The 19708-nt window shown below is 38.9% G+C and overlaps 1 protein-coding gene and 1 non-coding gene across 2 annotated transcripts; one reads left to right on the forward strand and one right to left on the reverse strand.

Annotated features, from left to right (window-relative positions):
- Positions 1–13440: 13440 nt before the first annotated feature.
- On the reverse strand, positions 13441–15099 carry LOC145161687 (E3 ubiquitin-protein ligase RING1-like). The gene is made up of 2 exons (XM_079081271.1): positions 13985–15099; positions 13441–13624 (listed from the first exon to the last, which is right to left on the reverse strand). Exon 1 carries the CDS (start codon positions 15055–15057, stop codon positions 14023–14025), a length of 1035 nt encoding a protein of 344 aa, XP_078937397.1. The 5' UTR covers positions 15058–15099; the 3' UTR covers positions 13441–13624; positions 13985–14022.
- A 118-nt stretch (positions 15100–15217) lies between these two features.
- Positions 15218–15299, forward strand: TRNAS-GCU (transfer RNA serine (anticodon GCU)). The gene has a single exon. It is a non-coding gene; the product is annotated as a tRNA-Ser (tRNA).
- Positions 15300–19708: the final 4409 nt, after the last annotated feature.

The raw sequence follows: 19708 nt of genomic DNA on the forward strand, positions 1-19708 counted from the left end.
GCTTCGCCAGAAGCGACTAGTCGCTTCCCGAATCTACAACCTAGAAGAGGGATGTCGTAATCTAGTTGCAGAATATTTGAAGGTAGGTAAATGACGATTTACCAATTTCCACCATGAAAAACGAAAAAGAAGTTTAAGTTTTAAATGAATTGAAACTCCTAGATCTTTTGAGATTCATTGAACTTTTCAATGGCGTGTTTAATCTCGAGTATGCCCTTCAAATTTGCGACTGGGATGCCGAGGATCACAAACAAGGTGTGAATAACCATACGAATCTACGTGGTGCACTCAATGATACTATCACCTAATCAATGTACTGGTTAGCCACACACGCTCCATTGACCTATGATAAACATCGAGCCACCCTTCGCCACCAATGTCAATCCCAAATTAGTGTGCCGGTTAAGCACACATGCTCCACTAACGTTTGACAAGGGTACGAAGTGTAATTCCATGGATTAGCATACAATTTCACATTTTGCCTAAAGTAACTAGAGTTTGGGAATTTGTAAAAGCAAGTAGTTACTTTGTACTTCATTATACTTATAATGGAAGGTTTCGTCCTATCCTACCCGTTCGGCTAACGACCCTCCATTAGTCAAGAGTGCGGTGGGTAAGAGTGGATACCCATTCAATCGCCATTTTATAGGCAACTTCCTTAAACACCCCTTATAGACCAGCTTCGTGAATGAGACCTACTAACGGTAAGACTGACTGTTTACTTATACATATATAATATTAGACTTTTAATGTCATATATACATAGTGTAGGGTGTATTTTAAACTTTTTTTTTTAAAATACTAGGTGGTCTAATTTAATTAATTATACTTTTAATTTAATTAAATGTAAACCAAAACTTTATGGATTTATTAACTCTCTTTTAATTATACACTTTAATTAATTAACAAACCATAAGGGTGTAATTTGAACTTTTCAAAATGCGAGGGTTTTAGAATTTAACATTTCAAAATCAAACTTTTAATCAACTTTTAAATTCCAAAACTTGAGGGCAAGTTTTGAAACTTTTCAAAACATTTGGGATTAGAATTTAAATATTTCAAAATTAACTTTTAATCAAAAAATTTAAATTCCAAAACTTGAGGGTAAGTTTTGAAACTTTTCAAAACATTAGGGTTTAACTATTTAAATTTCAAAAACAAAACATTTAAGTTTAAATTTAAACTATAAAACCTAAAGGGGAAAATTGAAACTTTTTCACAAGATAATTCAAATCTAAATTACAAATAATCAATCTTTATCTAATAAAACAATAGATTATCTAAATTTTGACAATTATCTTCTATTTTGGCAAGGATAATCACCCAATATCAATAAAAATCAGATCTTATGAATTAAAAACGTTTATGGTAAGTATCCCAAGCCAAAACAGCAAGAAAATCGCCAAAAAAACGCTGCCAGATCCATGGACTCGCCGAGTCAGGGACTGGACTCGCCGAGTCGGCCTGACTCGCCGAGTCGAGCAATACATCATTCCTATGGTGTACATGCAAACCCTAATAGCTATTGGATCTAGTTTGCCTAATGAACATGCAATTGAATATCCAAAGCTATAAACCCTAGATCTAATAAACTATAACTGGAATTAGGGTTTAGTAATTACCTTTGATTGGCTTCAGAAAGCTTAGTGCCTCAAGTGTTGCACCTCTAATGGAGTCACAAACACCACTAAGCAATTGGATGAAGGAGAGAAGAGAGGGGAGGCACCAAAAACGGCTGGAAACCCTAATCCAAGTGTTAGCCACGTTTTTGGTGCCCAAGGGTTCCTTATATACTTAGGCTGTTAGGGTTATCCAACAAGGAAACCCTAATTTGACTGCTTAAGCCCTAAGCAGCCCATGGGCCCCTTCTGAAACATGCCTTGGACGATTTCTAATGGGCTTCCCCATAGAATTCGTCCAACCTATTATTCCAAGGTGGTCCATAGCCCAATTGCAATTATCCTATAATTACAATTCCAGTCCCCTAAGTATAATTAATCTCTTTTAGCCACAAAATTAATTCTTTATTAATTCTTGACTAATATTAATTAAACAATATGATTTCCCCTTTAATATATTATTCTTATAATATATTAATAAATCATAATTAAACCTTTCTCTCTTTAATTCATCCTACATATTGTTATGGTGAAGGCAACCCAAAAGGACCATGCTCATAATCGGGTCAAGTACATACCAAAATAGTTATGGACTTAGACACTAATCCAACACTTTATGCCATGAAAGCTCCTTGAGACCCTGGATCTAAAAGGGTTTGTCTATATGGGACGTCAAACTCCCAAAGACCACTTCACTTGGGCAAAACATGCCAAAAAACACTAAGATGAAGATCTAAGCAACCACAAAGCAAGGTTGAGACTTCTTACCAGAAAGATGTCGAAAATGAAGCAAGGATTCTGGATCTAGCAGCTCCTTCTTGTATCTCGAAGCTCTCCTTTCTTCCAATGGCTTCAAACACACACAACACACTCAACAATGGCTCACAATCACTCAAAGATGCTTTAGGGTTTAGGAAAATGGAGGCTGGGAATGGGGCCAACTTATAGAGCTTAAGTTGTTTAAATAAGGTGCAAAACCCCGAAATTAGGGTTTCATTTCTTCCAGACAACTCGTCGAGTTGAGGCCTCCCAACTCGCCGAGTTGGCCACTGAAAACACACGGTCCAGACATTTCTACACGACGAGTTGGGGCTACCAAATCGTCAAGTAGCTCTATAAAATTGAACAATTAAGGAGTTAAAATACATACCAGGAACCAAGCGTTACAATTCTCCTCCACTTGCCTCAGACTTCGTCCTCGAAGTCCACCTCCTCAAACAATCCTGGATAATGCTCCCTTATTTCCTCCTCAGGCTCCCAAGTCCACTCCGACCCCTTGCGGTGCTGCCACTGCACCTTCACAAGCTCCACCACCTTGTTCCTCAAGGTTTTCATCTTCCGATCTAATATTGTCACCGACCTCTCGACATAGTTCAGGCGGTCATTAAGGAGTTAAAATACATACCAGGAACCAGGCGTTACAATTCTCCCCCACTTGTCTCAGACTTCGTCCTCGAAGTCCACCTCCTCAAACAATCCTGGATAATGCTCCCTCATTTCCTCCTCGGGCTCCCAAGTCCACTCCGACCCATTGCGGTGCGACCACTGCACCTTCACAAGCTCCACCACCTTGGTCCTCAAGGTTTTCATCTTCCAATCTAATATTGTCACCGACCTCTCGACATAGTTCAGGCGGTCATCCACCTAAATATCCTCCAAGGGTACAACTGCATAATTACCCACCAAACACTTCTGCAACTGAGAGACATGGAAAGTGCTATGAATCTGGCTGAGCTCGGCTGGAAGATCCAAACGATACGCGACTCAGCCCACACGACCCAAAACCTTGAACGGACCGATGTACCTGGGGTCCAGCTTGCCCCGCTTCCTAAACCGGATGACACCTTTCTAAGGCGACACCTTCAGGAGAACCATATCTCCCACCCGGAACTCCAAATCTGCCCGGCGCTTGTCGGCATAGCTCTTCTGCCAACTCTGAGTTGTCTGGAGTCTGCTCCGGACTTGCTGAATCATCTCAGTAGTCTTTAGTACCACCCCGGTACTCCCCATGACTCGCTGACCGACCTCGCCCCAACAAATTGGGGTCCTACACTTCCTCCCGTAGATCATCTCAAAAGGAGGTCGATCAATGTTGGCGTGGTAGCTGTTGTTATACAAAAATTCCGCTAACAGAAGATACGTATCCCAACTCCCACCAAAATCTAATACGCACGCACGCAACATATCCTCAAGAGTCTGAATCGTCCGTTCACTCTACCCATCGGTCTGCAGATGAAAATTTGTACTGAAGTGGAGACGAGTACCCATCTCGTCATGAAACCGTTTCCAAAATTTGGAAGTAAATCGAACATCTCGGTCCGAAACCACTGATATCGGCACCCCATGACGTGCCACCACCTCCGGACATAAATCTCGACTAACTTCTTTGCAGAAATACTCTCCTGGATCGGAATAAAATGTGCGCTCTTGGTTAATCGATCCACGATGACCCAAATAGAATTCACTCCGCGCGCTGTCCTAGGGAGCTTCGTGATAAAATCTATCGTGATGTCTTCCCATTTCCATACGGGAATCTCCAACGGCTGCATCTTGTCGTGAGGTCGCTGATGCTCGGCCTTGACTTTCCTACAAGTCAAGCACCGCTCCACAAACCCGCTATATCCCGCTTCATGCAGGGCCACCAATATTCAGGGCGAAGATCCCTATACATCTCCGTCGCCCTGGAGGAAATGAGGAGGCGAAGATCCCTATAGCTCTGATACCAACTTGTAACATCCAAAAATATGGTCCCAAAATTTTTTGATTTAATATTTGTAACATCCCAAATTCAAGGCCAAAAATTTCATTTTTAAATAAGTTATTATAAAACCATAAGTATAAAAACATTTGTAATAACATCTCATGTCAAAACCAAAGTATCAGTAATCGAAACATGTTATCATGAAATAATATCAGAGTGTAATCCCAAAGATCTCATGTGCGGAAAACATGGTGTGATGTGCTGCGATCGAGCCGGCTCCTTTCCTTTGAAAACGAAGTACCTGAAATCAAAACTAAAACCGTAAGCACGAAGCTTAGTGAGTTCCCCCATCATACCACATACCATACAATCACATATTATCAGGCATATCTGGGTGCCCGACCTACCCCTTCGGTATCTTTCAACCGGTAACCGGGAGCTTGCCTCCCCTTCGGTATCCTTCAACCGGTAACCGGGGACTATTTCACCCCTAGCACTACCACATAAAAGCATAGCATAAACACATAAATCACATACTGCCTAGCATATCTGGGTGCTGGCCTACCCCTTCGGTCCTGTCGACCGGTAACTGGGACTATTTCACCCCTACTGCTACCACATAATATCATATCGCATATATCATAATCTGTCTAGCATAGTTGGGTACTAATCTACCCCTTCGGTCCTATCGACCGGTAACCGGGGACTATTTCACCCCCTACTATCACTATCACATAACATCATATCATACTAGCACATAAACATAACATGTAGTAGCAAACATAGACAATTATCACAAAGACAATCATCTAACAACTCCTACTGGTGGGTCGGCATTGTGGCCGTAGACCCACCCCTACTGGAAGGTAACTCACCTCACACTGTTGAAGCCCAGTAGACACAATCCCAGCTGCTGGTTGACAGATTATCGAACTGTCAATATCAAACATCACCCAATTAATAATTGGGTCCCAACACAAAAATCATAAGTCCATGCTTGGGGTAAAAGACTACTTTACCCCCATATTAGCTTGATTCAAGCTCAAGGCCCAATCCAAAGGCCCAAAGGTCAATCTGTGAATCAAGGCCCAATATATGGCCTAATTTTCCAAATTGGGCACAAACATTTACATGGTCTCACTCTAAGGCCCAACCATTTATTACAGTCCAACCTTTGACATTCTACTAGCCCAATATCATATAATCATTAAGGCCCAAACTATGGCCCATCTATGGCCCAATTTTCCAAATTGGGCCTAACTCCTCATATGGGCCTTACCTCCAAGCCCATTAATTACTCTAGTCTATTTGCTTGATCTTGGATGGCCCCTTAATAACTCAATCATCAAGGCCCAATAGAAAGGCCCAATACTAAACCCAAGTGAAATTAGGGTTTCACATAAAATGACGATTAGGGTTAAGTGTTTCTCACTTAACCCATTAAGGACTTAATCCATTAAGTCCATCACTCTTCTAAATAACTCATATGATGTGAATGGGCTTAATACACACTTCCATTCCAATGGCCCAAATGTGGGTCCCAATAAGTCCAAGCCCATAAATCCAATATTAGGGTTTTATAAACCCTAATTAGGGTTTCCAACCCCATCTTAGCCCAATAGGCCCAATAGCTAGGTCTTTTGATCAATTAAGGTTCATTAGGCCCATTAGTGACATGTTTGGGCTTTTAGGTCCATTAGGGTTTCATTGGGCCCACTAGGGTTTATTAGGCCTATTAGGCTTCATTGGGCCCATTAGGGTTTTAGCCCTTTTGTCCAAACATCCAAACGAGTCACAATCCAAACAAGGCACACCACCACCCGACACGGCGGCCGGTGGCGGCAGCCACCACCTCACGGTGGTGGTTTTGACTTTCTTTCCATTATTCCATTTTTGTTACAATTTACAATGTCAAATTCCAAAATAAACACACACACACATAACCACCTTGTGATGGCCGGCGGTGGTAGATGGTGGCAGTGACTTTCTTGGCAAAAAAAAAAAAAAAACGCCGCATTCATGAACTAACACTCACACCACAAGAACTAGAAGCTGCAACACCCTTGAACCCACGTGAAACACGAACTCGAGTTGAACACAAAACGCACCCACCAACAGTACACCCACAGCCACCCACACACGGTGGCAGTGGCCTGAGACGCAGCAAACGAAGACGGAAGAAGGGGCAGCGACACGAGCTGTAGCGGCAACAGTGGACAGAAGCGGCGGTTAACGATGGTTGAGGCCGACGGCGGATGACGCGACAAATGGATAGGGTGGCAGTCGATCGGAAAGAAGCAGTTGGAGTTGACGTCGGAACCGCAGCAGCAAGCATCGGAACGAACAACCACCGTTCACCGACGATGGCGATAGGACAGTAGCAGCGGCGGCGAGACATTCGCGATCCTCGCCGGCGATTGGAGCGGCGACGGTGTTGGACGGTTGACAGGTCTCATCGGTGGCAATGCCTTCGACCACGGACGACATCCACTTTCGCAACCACGGCTGACCGGCAGAACGGACAGGGTGGCGACCGGTGACGAAGAAGGAGGGTAGCGGCCGGTTGGGGGAAAGGATGGCGGTTGTGATGTTTTGTTAGGGTTAGGGTATGATAACTGGTGGGGTTAGGGTTATATACACCGATCCTTAAGATTTATCCCATAATCACATAATTGGTCCCTCCTTCTAATACTCTTTCCAATTAAAGTCCAACATTTACCATTTGTACCCTGCCTCCTGAAACCTTTACAAATTAAGTCCAAATTTAACAAAACAACCCCTCCCTCAACAAATCCTTTTTATATTTGGTCCAGAATTTACTCTTTAGCCCTCAACATTCCAAATTCTTTTCAATTTAAGTTCAATGATCAAACTTCAGCCATGTTAACTACCCCATAATCCCTGCCTTCATAAATATTCACGAAACCAATCCGAAACTTACACTTTTAACCCCCGACTTCTAAAATTGTGACAATTAGCTCTTCGAGACCATCCTTTGATATATAATTATTTATTTTAGGGCTACTATTCGTTCATTAATTTATTTATTTATCTAATAAATAAACGGAGTGTTACAATATTAGATAAAATAGTAATTCTCCATATCATCTAAACATTGAAATAAACCAATGTATTAGTTGTCATAAATCAGAGTAAAACATAATAACAAAATCCCAATAGTGTGTGCGATGTAGTCACCCCGAGCCCTTCCCTCTGGAACCAGAAGTACCTGAAACATAAACTGAAAACTATAAGCACAAAGCTTAGTGAGTTCCCCCAAAATACCACATACCAATCATACAATAAACAAATAGTGGGCCCCGCCCGGCATCGGGCTGGGCTCGGTAAAACGGGTCCCACCCAACATACAATAAAATATATCAAATAAACACATACACATGCAATAATCACAAAGATACATAGCATACAAATATCCATCCCCCTCGGCATCGGGCTATGACCCGGAAAAACATATAAACACAACACATGCAAGAGTCACAGAGACAACTAGCATACTAACAACATAATGTAAACATGGGTTGGCCTTGGTGCCTTCGACCCACTAAACCCAGTAAGGAAACTCACCTCGAATGCTGAAAGATAACTCGATAAATCCCCAGCCCCGGAAACAGCTCTACTCAACCCCTAAAAAGAAGCAATCCCTTAGATATCGATAAATATTTCAAAACTCCTAAAAGGTCAAACTTGGTCAAAGTTAACGCTCCGAGTTGACTCAACTCGTCGAGTTATCCTTCAACTCGCCGAGTTTCCATGAATCACAAAATCGCGATATTTTGAATTAACTCGTCGAGTTTACCTATAACTTGTCGAGTTCCTCCTTTTTCAATAGAATCGGGACAATCCCAAACCAACTCTCCGAGTTCCCTTATGAACTTGTCGAGTTCATCAATCTGCCAACCCACTTAATGCATTAAGTCACTATTCTTCAAACCGAATCCCTATATTCCAAATCTAGACTGATATTACGTCTAGAAGGGTAAAGTTTCCAAATTTACCCATGAAGAACCACTCCAAAGGCATTAAGCTTAAACCCTGATCCAAAAAGGCTTAAGACTTAATCCAAAGACCATCATATCTTCAAGATAGAGCTCATGAACATAGATTTGGACCTTAAAGGCTAAAAGGTCACGTAAAGTCTTCAACTTTACTCACATGCATGGCCAAATGAAGTTTAAAAGGCCAAAACAAGGGCTTGGAAGATGCATGGAGTTCTTAGGGCCATAAAGTTGGCACCTTTATGCCATGAAAGCTCCTTGAGACCCTGGATCTGAAAGGGTTTGTCTATATGGGACGTCCAACTCCCAAAGACCACTTCACTTGGGCAAAAACAAGCCAAAAACACTAAGATGAAGATCTAAGCAACCACAAAGCAAGGTTGAGACTTCTTACAAGAAAGATGTCGAAAATAAAGCAAGGATTCTGGATCTAGCAGCTCCTTCGTGTATCTCCAAGCTCCCCTTTCTTCCAATGGCTTCAAACACACACAACACACTCAAGAATGGCTCATAATCACTCAAAGATGCTTTAGGGTTTAGGACAATTGAGGCTGGGAATGAGGCCAACTTATGGAGCTTAAGTTGTTTAAATAGGGTGCAAAACCCCAAAATTAGGGTTTCATTTCTTCCAGGCAACTCTTCGAGTTGATGCCTCCCAACTCGCCGAGTTGGCCACTTAAAACACGTGGTCCAGACATTTCTACACGACGGGTTGGGGCTACCAACTCGTCGAGTAGCTCTATAAAATTGAACAATTAAGGAGTTAAAATACATACTAGGAACCATGCGTTACAATAATGGGACCAACCATGGGGTGTGTTTCAACCCAAACATACATACAAGTGTCACAAAGACAGCTAGCATTCTACATAACACAATCTAGTGGTGTAACATCCACATTTCTCGCTAAACATTAATAAGATGATGTAATAGTTAGGGTCAACAATTGTAAGCTATTTGATGTAGTTAAGGAATAAATATTTGACTATTATTTGGTGTAGTTAGGGTCAACAATTGTAACCCAGTTAAAACACGCTATCATAAATCAAATTACCACATCGTGGTGGTGCTAAAACCATGTTGTAGCCAACCAAATTTTCATACATAATTTAAAATTTCATACCTTGGGATCCGAATGTTACATCTTGAACACTAACATAAAAACATACACTTTTAGACAATGATATGGTTCAATAAAGGATAGTTAAACATAAGATATTTCCGCGAATACATATGGCATTTTCTTACTATTTTCTTGCATTATATTTCCGCATGTAGCAAACCAACTAATTTATTCTCTGTCTTGGATGATTTAGAGCCGAAATGAGAACTCCTTGAATGTGATCGCACCCAAAAACAATGATCTTGCACCAAAACAACAATATCTTGTTTTGTAACTTTGCCAAAATCGAACTCTAACAAGAGGGTATGTGAGGCTGGTAGTATAAGAGTCGAGTGGGAGGGGAGAAGAAGGTCAATTTGTCATATCAAAAGCCAAAAAATTATCCTTATTAATTGGTACACAAATCTCTTAAATAAAGGGATAAATATAATCGATTTGAATTAAGAGTAATTACACTTAATACTCTCAATTCTTCTATAGTTTCTAATTAACCCATCATAAGGTGACATGTTAATAAGCTAGTCCCTCTACAATTTCTTTTGTCATGTTATGCTCAAATCATGTCTTGTGTGTAACCTCAAAGGACACTGCTAAATATGGAAAATGACAAATTGTTATGAAAATAGGCGTATTTCCAACAGTCTACCACTTGCACATGTTATAACAACGATATAATCCAACATTCCTTAACCTAGTAAGGTGTACATCATCAAAGCTTACAATTATACTCATATCATAGAGGTATGAGCAATCCTTAGTAAGTGATTAAATATTCCTTTGTTTAGTGATTAGTGATATCCATATGAACATGAGATGGAGGTATGAAGATGACAGTGGTTTGGTGAGAGTTTTTTTAGTAAGAGGAAGTGTATTACATAGGGTCTAACAAAGGAGGTTGAAACACTCCATTCTTCTCTTCCTCTTTGGTCGACCACCCATCTCTCTCTCTTTCTCTCTCTCTCTCTCTCTCTCTCTCTCTCTCTCTCTCTCTCTCTCTCCCCCCCCCCCCCTTTTGTGTTGCATACACCCAAGCACCAAGGGGGGTATTAGGGTTTTTCTTTTATAGGGGAGCAAGTGCATAGGGGCCGATCCTAGGTTCCCATTAGACCCTAAAAATGCAGCCTATTAAGACCCAGAAGACTTATATACAACTTTTCTCATATACACAATACACTCCCATACGTTCTCTATAGTGACTCAAATCTCATAATTGATAAATCACTGTCATTTTTGGTAAAAGAATCTTGGATTTAATTACTTGTATCCCCTTTGGTCGTCCTATGACATTTTTGCCAACTAAATAACATTCCTTCTTTTTATTTATTTATTATATATATATTTTTTAAATATTAAAACCAGAAACGCGGCGTTATAGTATTTCTAATAATGTTATTGTGTTTATCAATACATACAAAAAAAATTAAAACTGATATATAGAATTTAACAATTTCCTGTTCAAATGACAATTCATAATAAATATATCGATTTAGTAGTCAAAATGTTTGAATTAATAATCAAAGCGTCTAAATTCGCAGTCAAATGAAGTTATAACACTTCTTTGTTGAAATGACAGTATATGATAATACGTCAAAAATGACATTTCCTTGAAGCTCATATGAAGTTATTGATTATTAAAAAATCACAGCTTCACCAAAACCACTATTTTGTAAGCTTCTCCTCCAAATCAAACAATTGTACATGGTTAATCTGAACTTAAATATTAAAACTTACTGCAGATAGACCAAAAACAACTATAAAGATAGTTTTTTTGTTAATGAGAATGAAAGCAATGTAGTAAGTATATAATGGACTAACTATCCACTTTTGCCCCAAAACATTTAGGGGTTGTTTGTTTTGCACTTACTCAGTCCGGTCAGAGCTGACTGCTGATCGAGTCAGCAGTCAAAGTGTTTGATGGGGTTTAAAGTTGGCTGACTCAGTTAGCTATTGCTGACCAACATCTTGAATCGGTCCTCAAAAAATTAGCTGCCGACCAAGAAAGTGAACTTCCTTTCCCCGGTTACCCTTGTTCTTCTCCTTGAATGAACTTCACACTGTCCTCTCCATCGAGTCTTTAATGCTCTTCAGCCTTGTCGAGCACCTTCTCCACCACCGTCCTCTCTAGCACCGACCACCTCCTTTACCACCGAACTCCCAATCCCTTCTCTCATGATCGATTGTAGCTGTCGTATCTCTCTATTGCTCTCCCTCCCATGACACCAAGAAGAAAACGAGATTTCACCTCTTTTTCTGTTAATCAAGTTGCATGTATTACCCTTTTTCTAAAATATATACATGTTTTTAGGTTTCTGTACTCTCACCCTAACCCCGTTCTGAATGATCGCAATCTTCACACACGTCTTGAATCTGATTGCAGGTCAAAATCGAATAACAGGGGATGGAGATGTCGGTTAATTTTATGTGAATTACATGTTGTAGTCGATCAATTACCTGTTTCCCGTTGATACCCACTTGCTAAAACGATTTAAATCACTCGTAATTAACCCTTTTTTGTTCTTAATCTCAAAGTTGGCTCGTTTTATTTTTCTTGAAGTTGCAGATTCTAACCAAATACATGGGCTTTGTTTGCGTTTATTTTTTTAAGCTTTTGAGAGTGGGTATCTACTAAGAATTTGAGGTATCATATTGGAAAATGAAATTGTCTACTTCCTGTTGGTTAATCTTACCAATTGACTGTCCTTTCTTATAGACATACAGTGGGTGTTATCGAGCAATGTTGATATGAAGAAAATTATGTGACTTTGTAATCCATTTTTTTTTTTGCTTCACAGGTCCAACTTTATTAGTGATGAAACGATGATGAGATCAAAGAATCGATCATTGACAAATTTGCCAAAAGGATGTATCATAGACACTTAAAAAGGTTTATATTGGTGGTGGTGTTGTATATTCTCCATTTGGTGTTAGATCAATGTCTTCCGTTGGATCAAGAGAACATGTAGGCGTGTTTTCTGGTTTTGCTTTTTCTTTTCTTTTTGTTAGTTCTATTCATAATTCCCTTGTAGTGAAACCAAGTGTTGTAGATTCATCATTATTGATACCAAAAGAAAAAAAAATACAAACATACAATTCTTGTCAATGGTGTTTTTAATATCATCTTCTATGTAAGTTCTTGAATACAGTGAAACAAAATCATTTTGTAATTTCATCTTTTGTTTTGTTTTGTGGAATGATTTTGAAACGATTTTGCCAAGAGATCTATTAGAATTTTATAATTATTTTGTAATCTCTGTGGTTGGAGCTAATAAGCCTTTGCAGTTGGTTGACTTATGAGTTTCTATTAAGAACAATGAAGCAATTGTAATTTTATAAATATTTTATTGAGAACAAGAGACAACATAAGGGTAATATGATCATTTTTCATTATTCAGTATAGTCAGTCAGAGAAATAATCAATCAGCATAAACTCAGTCAGATGTAGACTCAGTCAGAATTTCTAACCCAGTCAGCTTCTAACTCAGTCAGCTCTAACCCAGTCAACAACTATCAAACAGCCCCTTAGTGTTATATAAGCTACTCTCTCATTTGTAAATATGTAATGAATTATCCATTATGTACAACAATACAAGAAGCTTTGATATTGCCTTAATCAATTCCACGTAACAACCCGCTACAAATTGCGGACTACGATACTAGTTATTAATCCTTAAATATTTAACAAAGGTACGTTTGTATTACTATCAGTGTGTATATCCTTTCGCTCTAACTCATGATCATGAAAAATTATAATTTTTTCCAACTCAAATAAACCAATAAAATAATAACGCGTTCTCCTTAATTTCCTTCCAAAACAAACTCACATAACATGATTTAAAGGGTTAGCGGACTTTTTTGAGTCTCAATTATCAATTATGGATGGTATCATATATGCAAATGCATCAAGATCCCACAAAAGTAGAAAAAGAGGCACAATATTTCCAATTTTATAATAAAAATGAGAAAAAAAAGGACAAAAAGAAAGAGAGAAAGAAAGAGTTGATCTATTAAGGGCCCTTTAATCTTTTATTACAGAATCCAAAGGCAAAAATGTTTACTATAAAGTAACATTAAAGAAAGGCATCCATCCACAGCAAATCTACACTTGGTTAAATTTTCATGCTGTTGAAGTGCCTTGGACCCCTGTATAAGAACCACTATACATCATCTGCAATGAAGGGTTTACTTGTTAAATTGGGGAAAAAAAATAATTATGAAGGCCAACAAAGGTGAGAATAGGAAGGGCAAATATGTAAAAGTGTCTATTTCTTTCACTTAACATATTAAGACATGGTGTATGTAGCCATAAATAGCCCTCAAACACTCCCCAAAACAACACCATAAAAGGGTAAAAGATACGAAGCATTTACAAGAAAGCAACAAGACATATAACCTTGAATACATGAACTAATAATCTTTTTAGGATTCAATTGAAATGTAGGCAATCTTGTAATAGATATGCAGAAACAAAAGGCCAAAGAAGCAAAGAAATCAATGAATCTTGCAAGTGGAATTAAGCAAAACATACCTTCAAATTTACTCACACGAAGCTTCTATATGCAATGTTCAAGACATCATCACATCAGCATCATCATCGAGTCTGGCAGTATTCACTGTAATTTCATCCCCATCAACAGCTCCGCCATCAACAGCCCAGTTTGGCCAACTGGACACAGTCTCTAAGCTATTGGTCCGCCCTGAATCAGCCGGCGCATCCACCTCCACCTCCTCCGCAATTTGAGTCGAAGAAAAGAAATCCTCGGGCTGCACCTCCTCCATCTGCGGTTGCCGGAAATGATGGTGTCTCACTGGAAATACCAGCCGGTGCCTACGAGCAAGGTGCCTCAATCCAAACCCTAACAGTTCTTCGTCGTCGTCATCGTCGATTAAATCCCCCAACCTCAAAACCCTAGACCTCGACCTCCTCCTCACTTTCGAATCTCCATCAACCGCATCCGTAGGCAGCTGGAACCGACAAACAGGACATGAATTATGCTGTGAAAGCCATGGAAGTATGCAGTGCGGATGGTACATATGCTTACAAGGCAGCTCTTTCGTCTCGTCATAAACTACGAACTGATCCTTACAAACGGCACAGATAACAACCGGATCGATTTCAAGGAATGCAGCTGTGATCTTAACCGAAGGAATAGCTTCAACGGCGGATTTCGACGCAGGGGAGTGATGGCGGGAGGTGGTAGCGGTGGTGGAAGGATTGGAGTCCTCGGAGTTAAACAGGTGATTAATGACACGGTGAAAGTAAGGGCTGTCGAGGAGAAAATTATCGTCGGAAGGGGCAACAGACGAGAACTGGAAAGAATTAGCGTACTCCGCCGCCGGAGAGGACGGATCAAGAAACGAAGGGAATAACAATTGATTGGAATCGTCATGGTTATCGGAGTTGGGATTAGTGGCGTTATTGAAAGTAATAGGGGAGTCCAGCTCTTCAAGAAAGTCGGAGTTGCAGTGAGGGCAGAGGAGGTTGGCGGTGGTGCTGGTGGAGGAGGGGATGAGAGAGATGCTCATGTCACATTCATGACACCAGTAGGTACGGCGGTCCATGGTGGCGGCGACGGTGGTGGTGGTGGTGGTTGAAGACATTCTTTATAGGAGGCGTCGCTTTGCGAGGTATCGATAGAGAGGGGTCGGATATTTTTGTATGGAGGAGAGTGAAAGGTGGGGTCAGCGTTAGTTGGTTAGGTCAGTGTCTTTAGGTTTTATAATTTAATTATATAATAATATTTAACTTAAATATACAAAAGTCGCTTTGGCCGAGTGGTTAAGGCGTGTGCCTGCTAAGTACATGGGGTTTCCCCGCGAGAGTTCGAATCTCTCAGGCGACGTTTATTTTTATATTTTTAAAATGTGTTTTTCACGATTTAATCTGTGAAATTTTGTTAAGTGTCATTTTTCAAAATATTTAATAAACAATTAAATAGTTTTATCAGGTCACTTATTATAGTTAATAGACTAATATCCACGATCTATATATCTTAAATTCATTTGACAACCACCTAAATGGACCAACCCATTACGTGTTAGTTTTGACTTCAAGATTTGCATCCACATTATCACATAAATATACCTAATTCATTCCGTTATAAGTTTGTGTGTCAATCCCTATCTAAAATGAATTTCATTTCCACACGTCTTCGATATATTTTGCTACGACCTGTGAGACTCAATGTTCCTTCGATGTGGTTACATTGTCCTTAACCGGTTTATAGACACATAATGATGGGCTTTCCTATACTCTCCCAACGTAGCCATGATGCCCTAAAACTAGGATACTGGATGCTCAATGTTGCTTTCAGGATGCCACTGGCTAGGAGTGGTTACTAACATCGGGTTATGTGGCACCTCAAAATTTTACCCCTTCCAAGAAGGTATTTTTTTATAAAAAATTTTAATGTTATATTCTATACATCACAGTAGCTAATCCCAATTCAACAATAATACAAATTTTTACCAACCGATTGTTATTAAATGCATGCATTGTTAGAATGTATGTATATTTGCTAGCTCATTTATGGAGCCCATAGCTTAGACTTGTATAGTCGGCCCTATGGCCTTGTATTGGTGTATATATTGCCTTCTTGTATTGTATTTTGGGTAATGAGAATACATTGATTCTAATCAATATCATGGTATCGCTGTCTTCTTAAAATCACTCCACTTTTTCTTTCTTTCCCTGTCACAATCGACCACTGTCTTTCATCTCCATTCAAACCTTAATTTTTGTTTCTTCTTTTCTCTCTCATATTCACCATGCCAGAAGTTATCCCACCCCCACACAAATTTTTTGTGTTGCCAACATTAAGAGTCACGTTCCCCTTCTCTTTCCCCTTCTCCCTGACATCGAAAGGCTGAACTATGATTCTTAGCGGGAGCTATTTACCACTCATTGTGAGACATACAATGCTATCAACCATATTGATGCAACGTACGATGATCCAACCACTCAACCGAGATGTAGTGGTGAAAAGATGGATTTATTCCACTTTTTCTCAAAACGTGTTGAACATGACCCTAAAGAGAGATACAAACGCTCGTCAAGTATAACTCAACATCGAGAGGCTTTTTCGTGACAACGAGGATACAATAGTAACTTTGTAACGTCCCAAAAATACCAAGTAAAAATTTCATTTTTAATCAATCAAACCATTCATTCATTTGTTCCAAAAGAAAATCAAAGTAATAATATTCTCAAAAAATCAACGTAAAAATCACAAATAGCCAATGCAAAATAAACTCTAGGTTATGCAGTGCGATCATGCGGGGTCCTTCCCTTTGGAACTGAAAGTACCTGAAAAATGCTAAACCACAAACCGTAAGCACAAAGTTTAGCGAGTTCCCCAAATACCAAATACCATACATATCAATGGGCCCAACTCGCACATTGGGCCCAACCCATCATAACAAGACCAGCTCCACATATCAATGGGCCCAACCCAGAATACAAATGGGCCCAACCCAACATACAAATGGGTCTCGCCCAACATGCATACTAATGGGACCAACCCAATAAGCATGCCAATTGGCCCAACCCAACACAAAATGCAAGCATTATAAAGAGAGCTAGCATCCTACACAGTATAGTGAGAAGACTCAACTCAACTGTGGACAAACGAATCTTGCTCTCGAGCTGCCTAAACTGGAACTCCCCAAACTGAACACTACACCACAAGACCATAATTATAAATCAAAGAAATTAATTCACACGCAAGGGTCTTAGCTCATATTCCCTCTCTTATTCGGGGTAAAAGGCCATTTTTGATGGGTTTTGAGCATAACAAACAATCTTATGTGGGCATGCAACCCCTAATAAGATCTATGTATTCTTTAATTGAACATACAATATGAACAACATCATGTAAACCCTAGATCTATGATAAATAATCGAAATTCACATAATAAAGAGTTATGATACATACCTTTGATTATTATGTAGTAATAACAATCCAATAATCTTGAAGATCATGAAGCTTGAGAGCAAGTGTCACCAGTGTAACACCTCTAATGAATCACAAACACACTTAGCAAGAGGATGAGATATGAGAGGGTGAATGAAGCTTCAAATTTCGGCTATAACTCTCTAGACTTTCTAGTGGCCGAAAATTAACAAGGGTATGGGTCTTTATATAGTGAGGTGACTTAGAGCCAAAGCTAGGGTTACAAGTAGGAAACCCTAATTGCTTTGCTTAAGGACCAAGCAAACTCTAAACCTTCCATCCATAAGCCCTTGGACGAAAATTCTGGGGCTTTACTAGACGATTTCGTCCAAGCATCTTTAGGTGGGTTCTAGAGCTTCTTTCCTCAAGTATCAATAAATTGCCAAACAACCCCTACATTTTTAATTAATTCAATTAATCCCAAAATTAATTCTAGTTAATTTCTGATTAACTATTAATTAAATAATATGATTTCTAATTAATATATTATTTCTATAATGCATTTAATAAATCATTCATTTCAATTTATTAATCAAATAATAAATTCTTCCTCTTCCTCAATAGGTCACTCTGTCTAGTTACTAGTATGAAGGCAACCCAAAAGGATTGTGCTACTATCAATTCAAATATATATCAATTATATTTATGCGCTTAGACACCTAATCCAACAGTCTCCCACTTGGATAAGTCTAATAACTATAGTTGCTAGTATAACTTCAAAAATTGATTAGCAAATTGTAGCTCTCAAAGCCGCTGTCGAACTCTGACCTAGTCAGATATGAGTCCTAAGATAAGTGATCAAATATTCCTCTGTTCTACAAGATATCGTATGGACATGAGGCATGGATCATAATCAATCTCTTTGTCCAAGATTTGTTTCCCTATTTCTGATTCATGACGACTGAAATCAGACTACTAAGTGAACACATCAATTCAGTCCAGGCTTGGATAAGCGCTTTAGATGTCGACATCAAATCATCGAGGGGCCCACAAATATCGCTTTTCCCGTTAGGGCAAAAGGAACGGATAAACTTCGACTTATATGCTTGTACTATTTACTCATCAAATCACACACAACAATACGTTTTATAACATCAAGTTACTGATGTGTTTACATATTATCAATGCACAACCAACTCGTAAACAACAACTCATATATCTCCGTTTCAAGAATATAAGATATTATCGTCTCAAAATTACCCGTGATAAAATGCATGAAGTAATTCTCTGAGCGTGGGTTTATCCAATACTCATAATTCCCATTTCCAAGTACTCATGAACATTGCAGCAAAAACATTGTTATGTCTAATCTCCATAGACAATCTACAATTCAATTCATGACAGTCTTAATTCGCTACTTACTTCCAAAAGTACGAGCGACTGTGGATGTTTGAATAATCCAATTATTCGAGAAGCAAAACATGCAAAGTGAAACACACTAATAACCTAATTAACCATGGTCTCAAAACTATTGAATATAAATAAAACTCTTATTATTTAATCACCATATTAATTAGACTTTATTCATTGTATAATGTTTTGAGTAATCAACTAAACACTTGAATTAAACATTAGTAATGCCATGTATAAACATGCATACTATGTCTCTCTATGGTCCTTCCTTTGTGAATAAATCGATTGGACACTATTCCAATGATACTCATTTCACAATTTCAAATACTTGTTACTAATAGAATGTGTTAGAGTTCAACCTTACATGCAATATACTTTTTGTTATGTCAAGGCTTCAAAGTCATAGAGACTTTGCCAACGATATTACAAAATGTTCCATTGAAACTTCGTTACTTAAAACAATTATATGGAAATGAAGTCTCAAATTCAAGATACACTCCTTGAACATCTTCCTTGTATTAAGTTTCTAACTCACATGTAGATTATAATAATCAACTCCTACTTATGGAAACATTTCCATATTCCCATATGGCCATATATTCTGGATAAGAAACACCTCCACCCAGAATTATGTCAATATGGCCCGTCTAATATAATATTGTACTTCCAACTATCCACAATAAACCAATCCCTTGGTATAACCTCAGAATATTCTTGACAGTTGTTCAACAAGGTTCTAGTCCCCTTTCCCTCTCAATGCCCAAAGCATTTGGAAAATCAGAACAAGTGAATATTATAGCATATGTAATCAGTATTATATCCGAAACATATGGGACTTGATTCATAATGTATTACACAAAGCCCTAATATCTGTTCAGTCTCTTGCTACAAAATTTCCATATATCGAATTTCCTCTGTTGAATCATTTCAACATGATATTCATATAT

Source organism: Lactuca virosa, chromosome 1 (assembly GCF_052849685.1).
Source record: "Lactuca virosa cultivar CGN04683 chromosome 1, Lactuca_virosa_CGN04683_v6, whole genome shotgun sequence".
NCBI lineage: Eukaryota > Viridiplantae > Streptophyta > Magnoliopsida > Asterales > Asteraceae > Lactuca > Lactuca virosa.

Coding starts and splice junctions, on each gene's coding strand:
- LOC145161687 (XM_079081271.1), bottom strand. CDS start 15,057: ATGTCTTCAACCACCACCACCACCACCGTCGCCGCCACCATGGACCGC.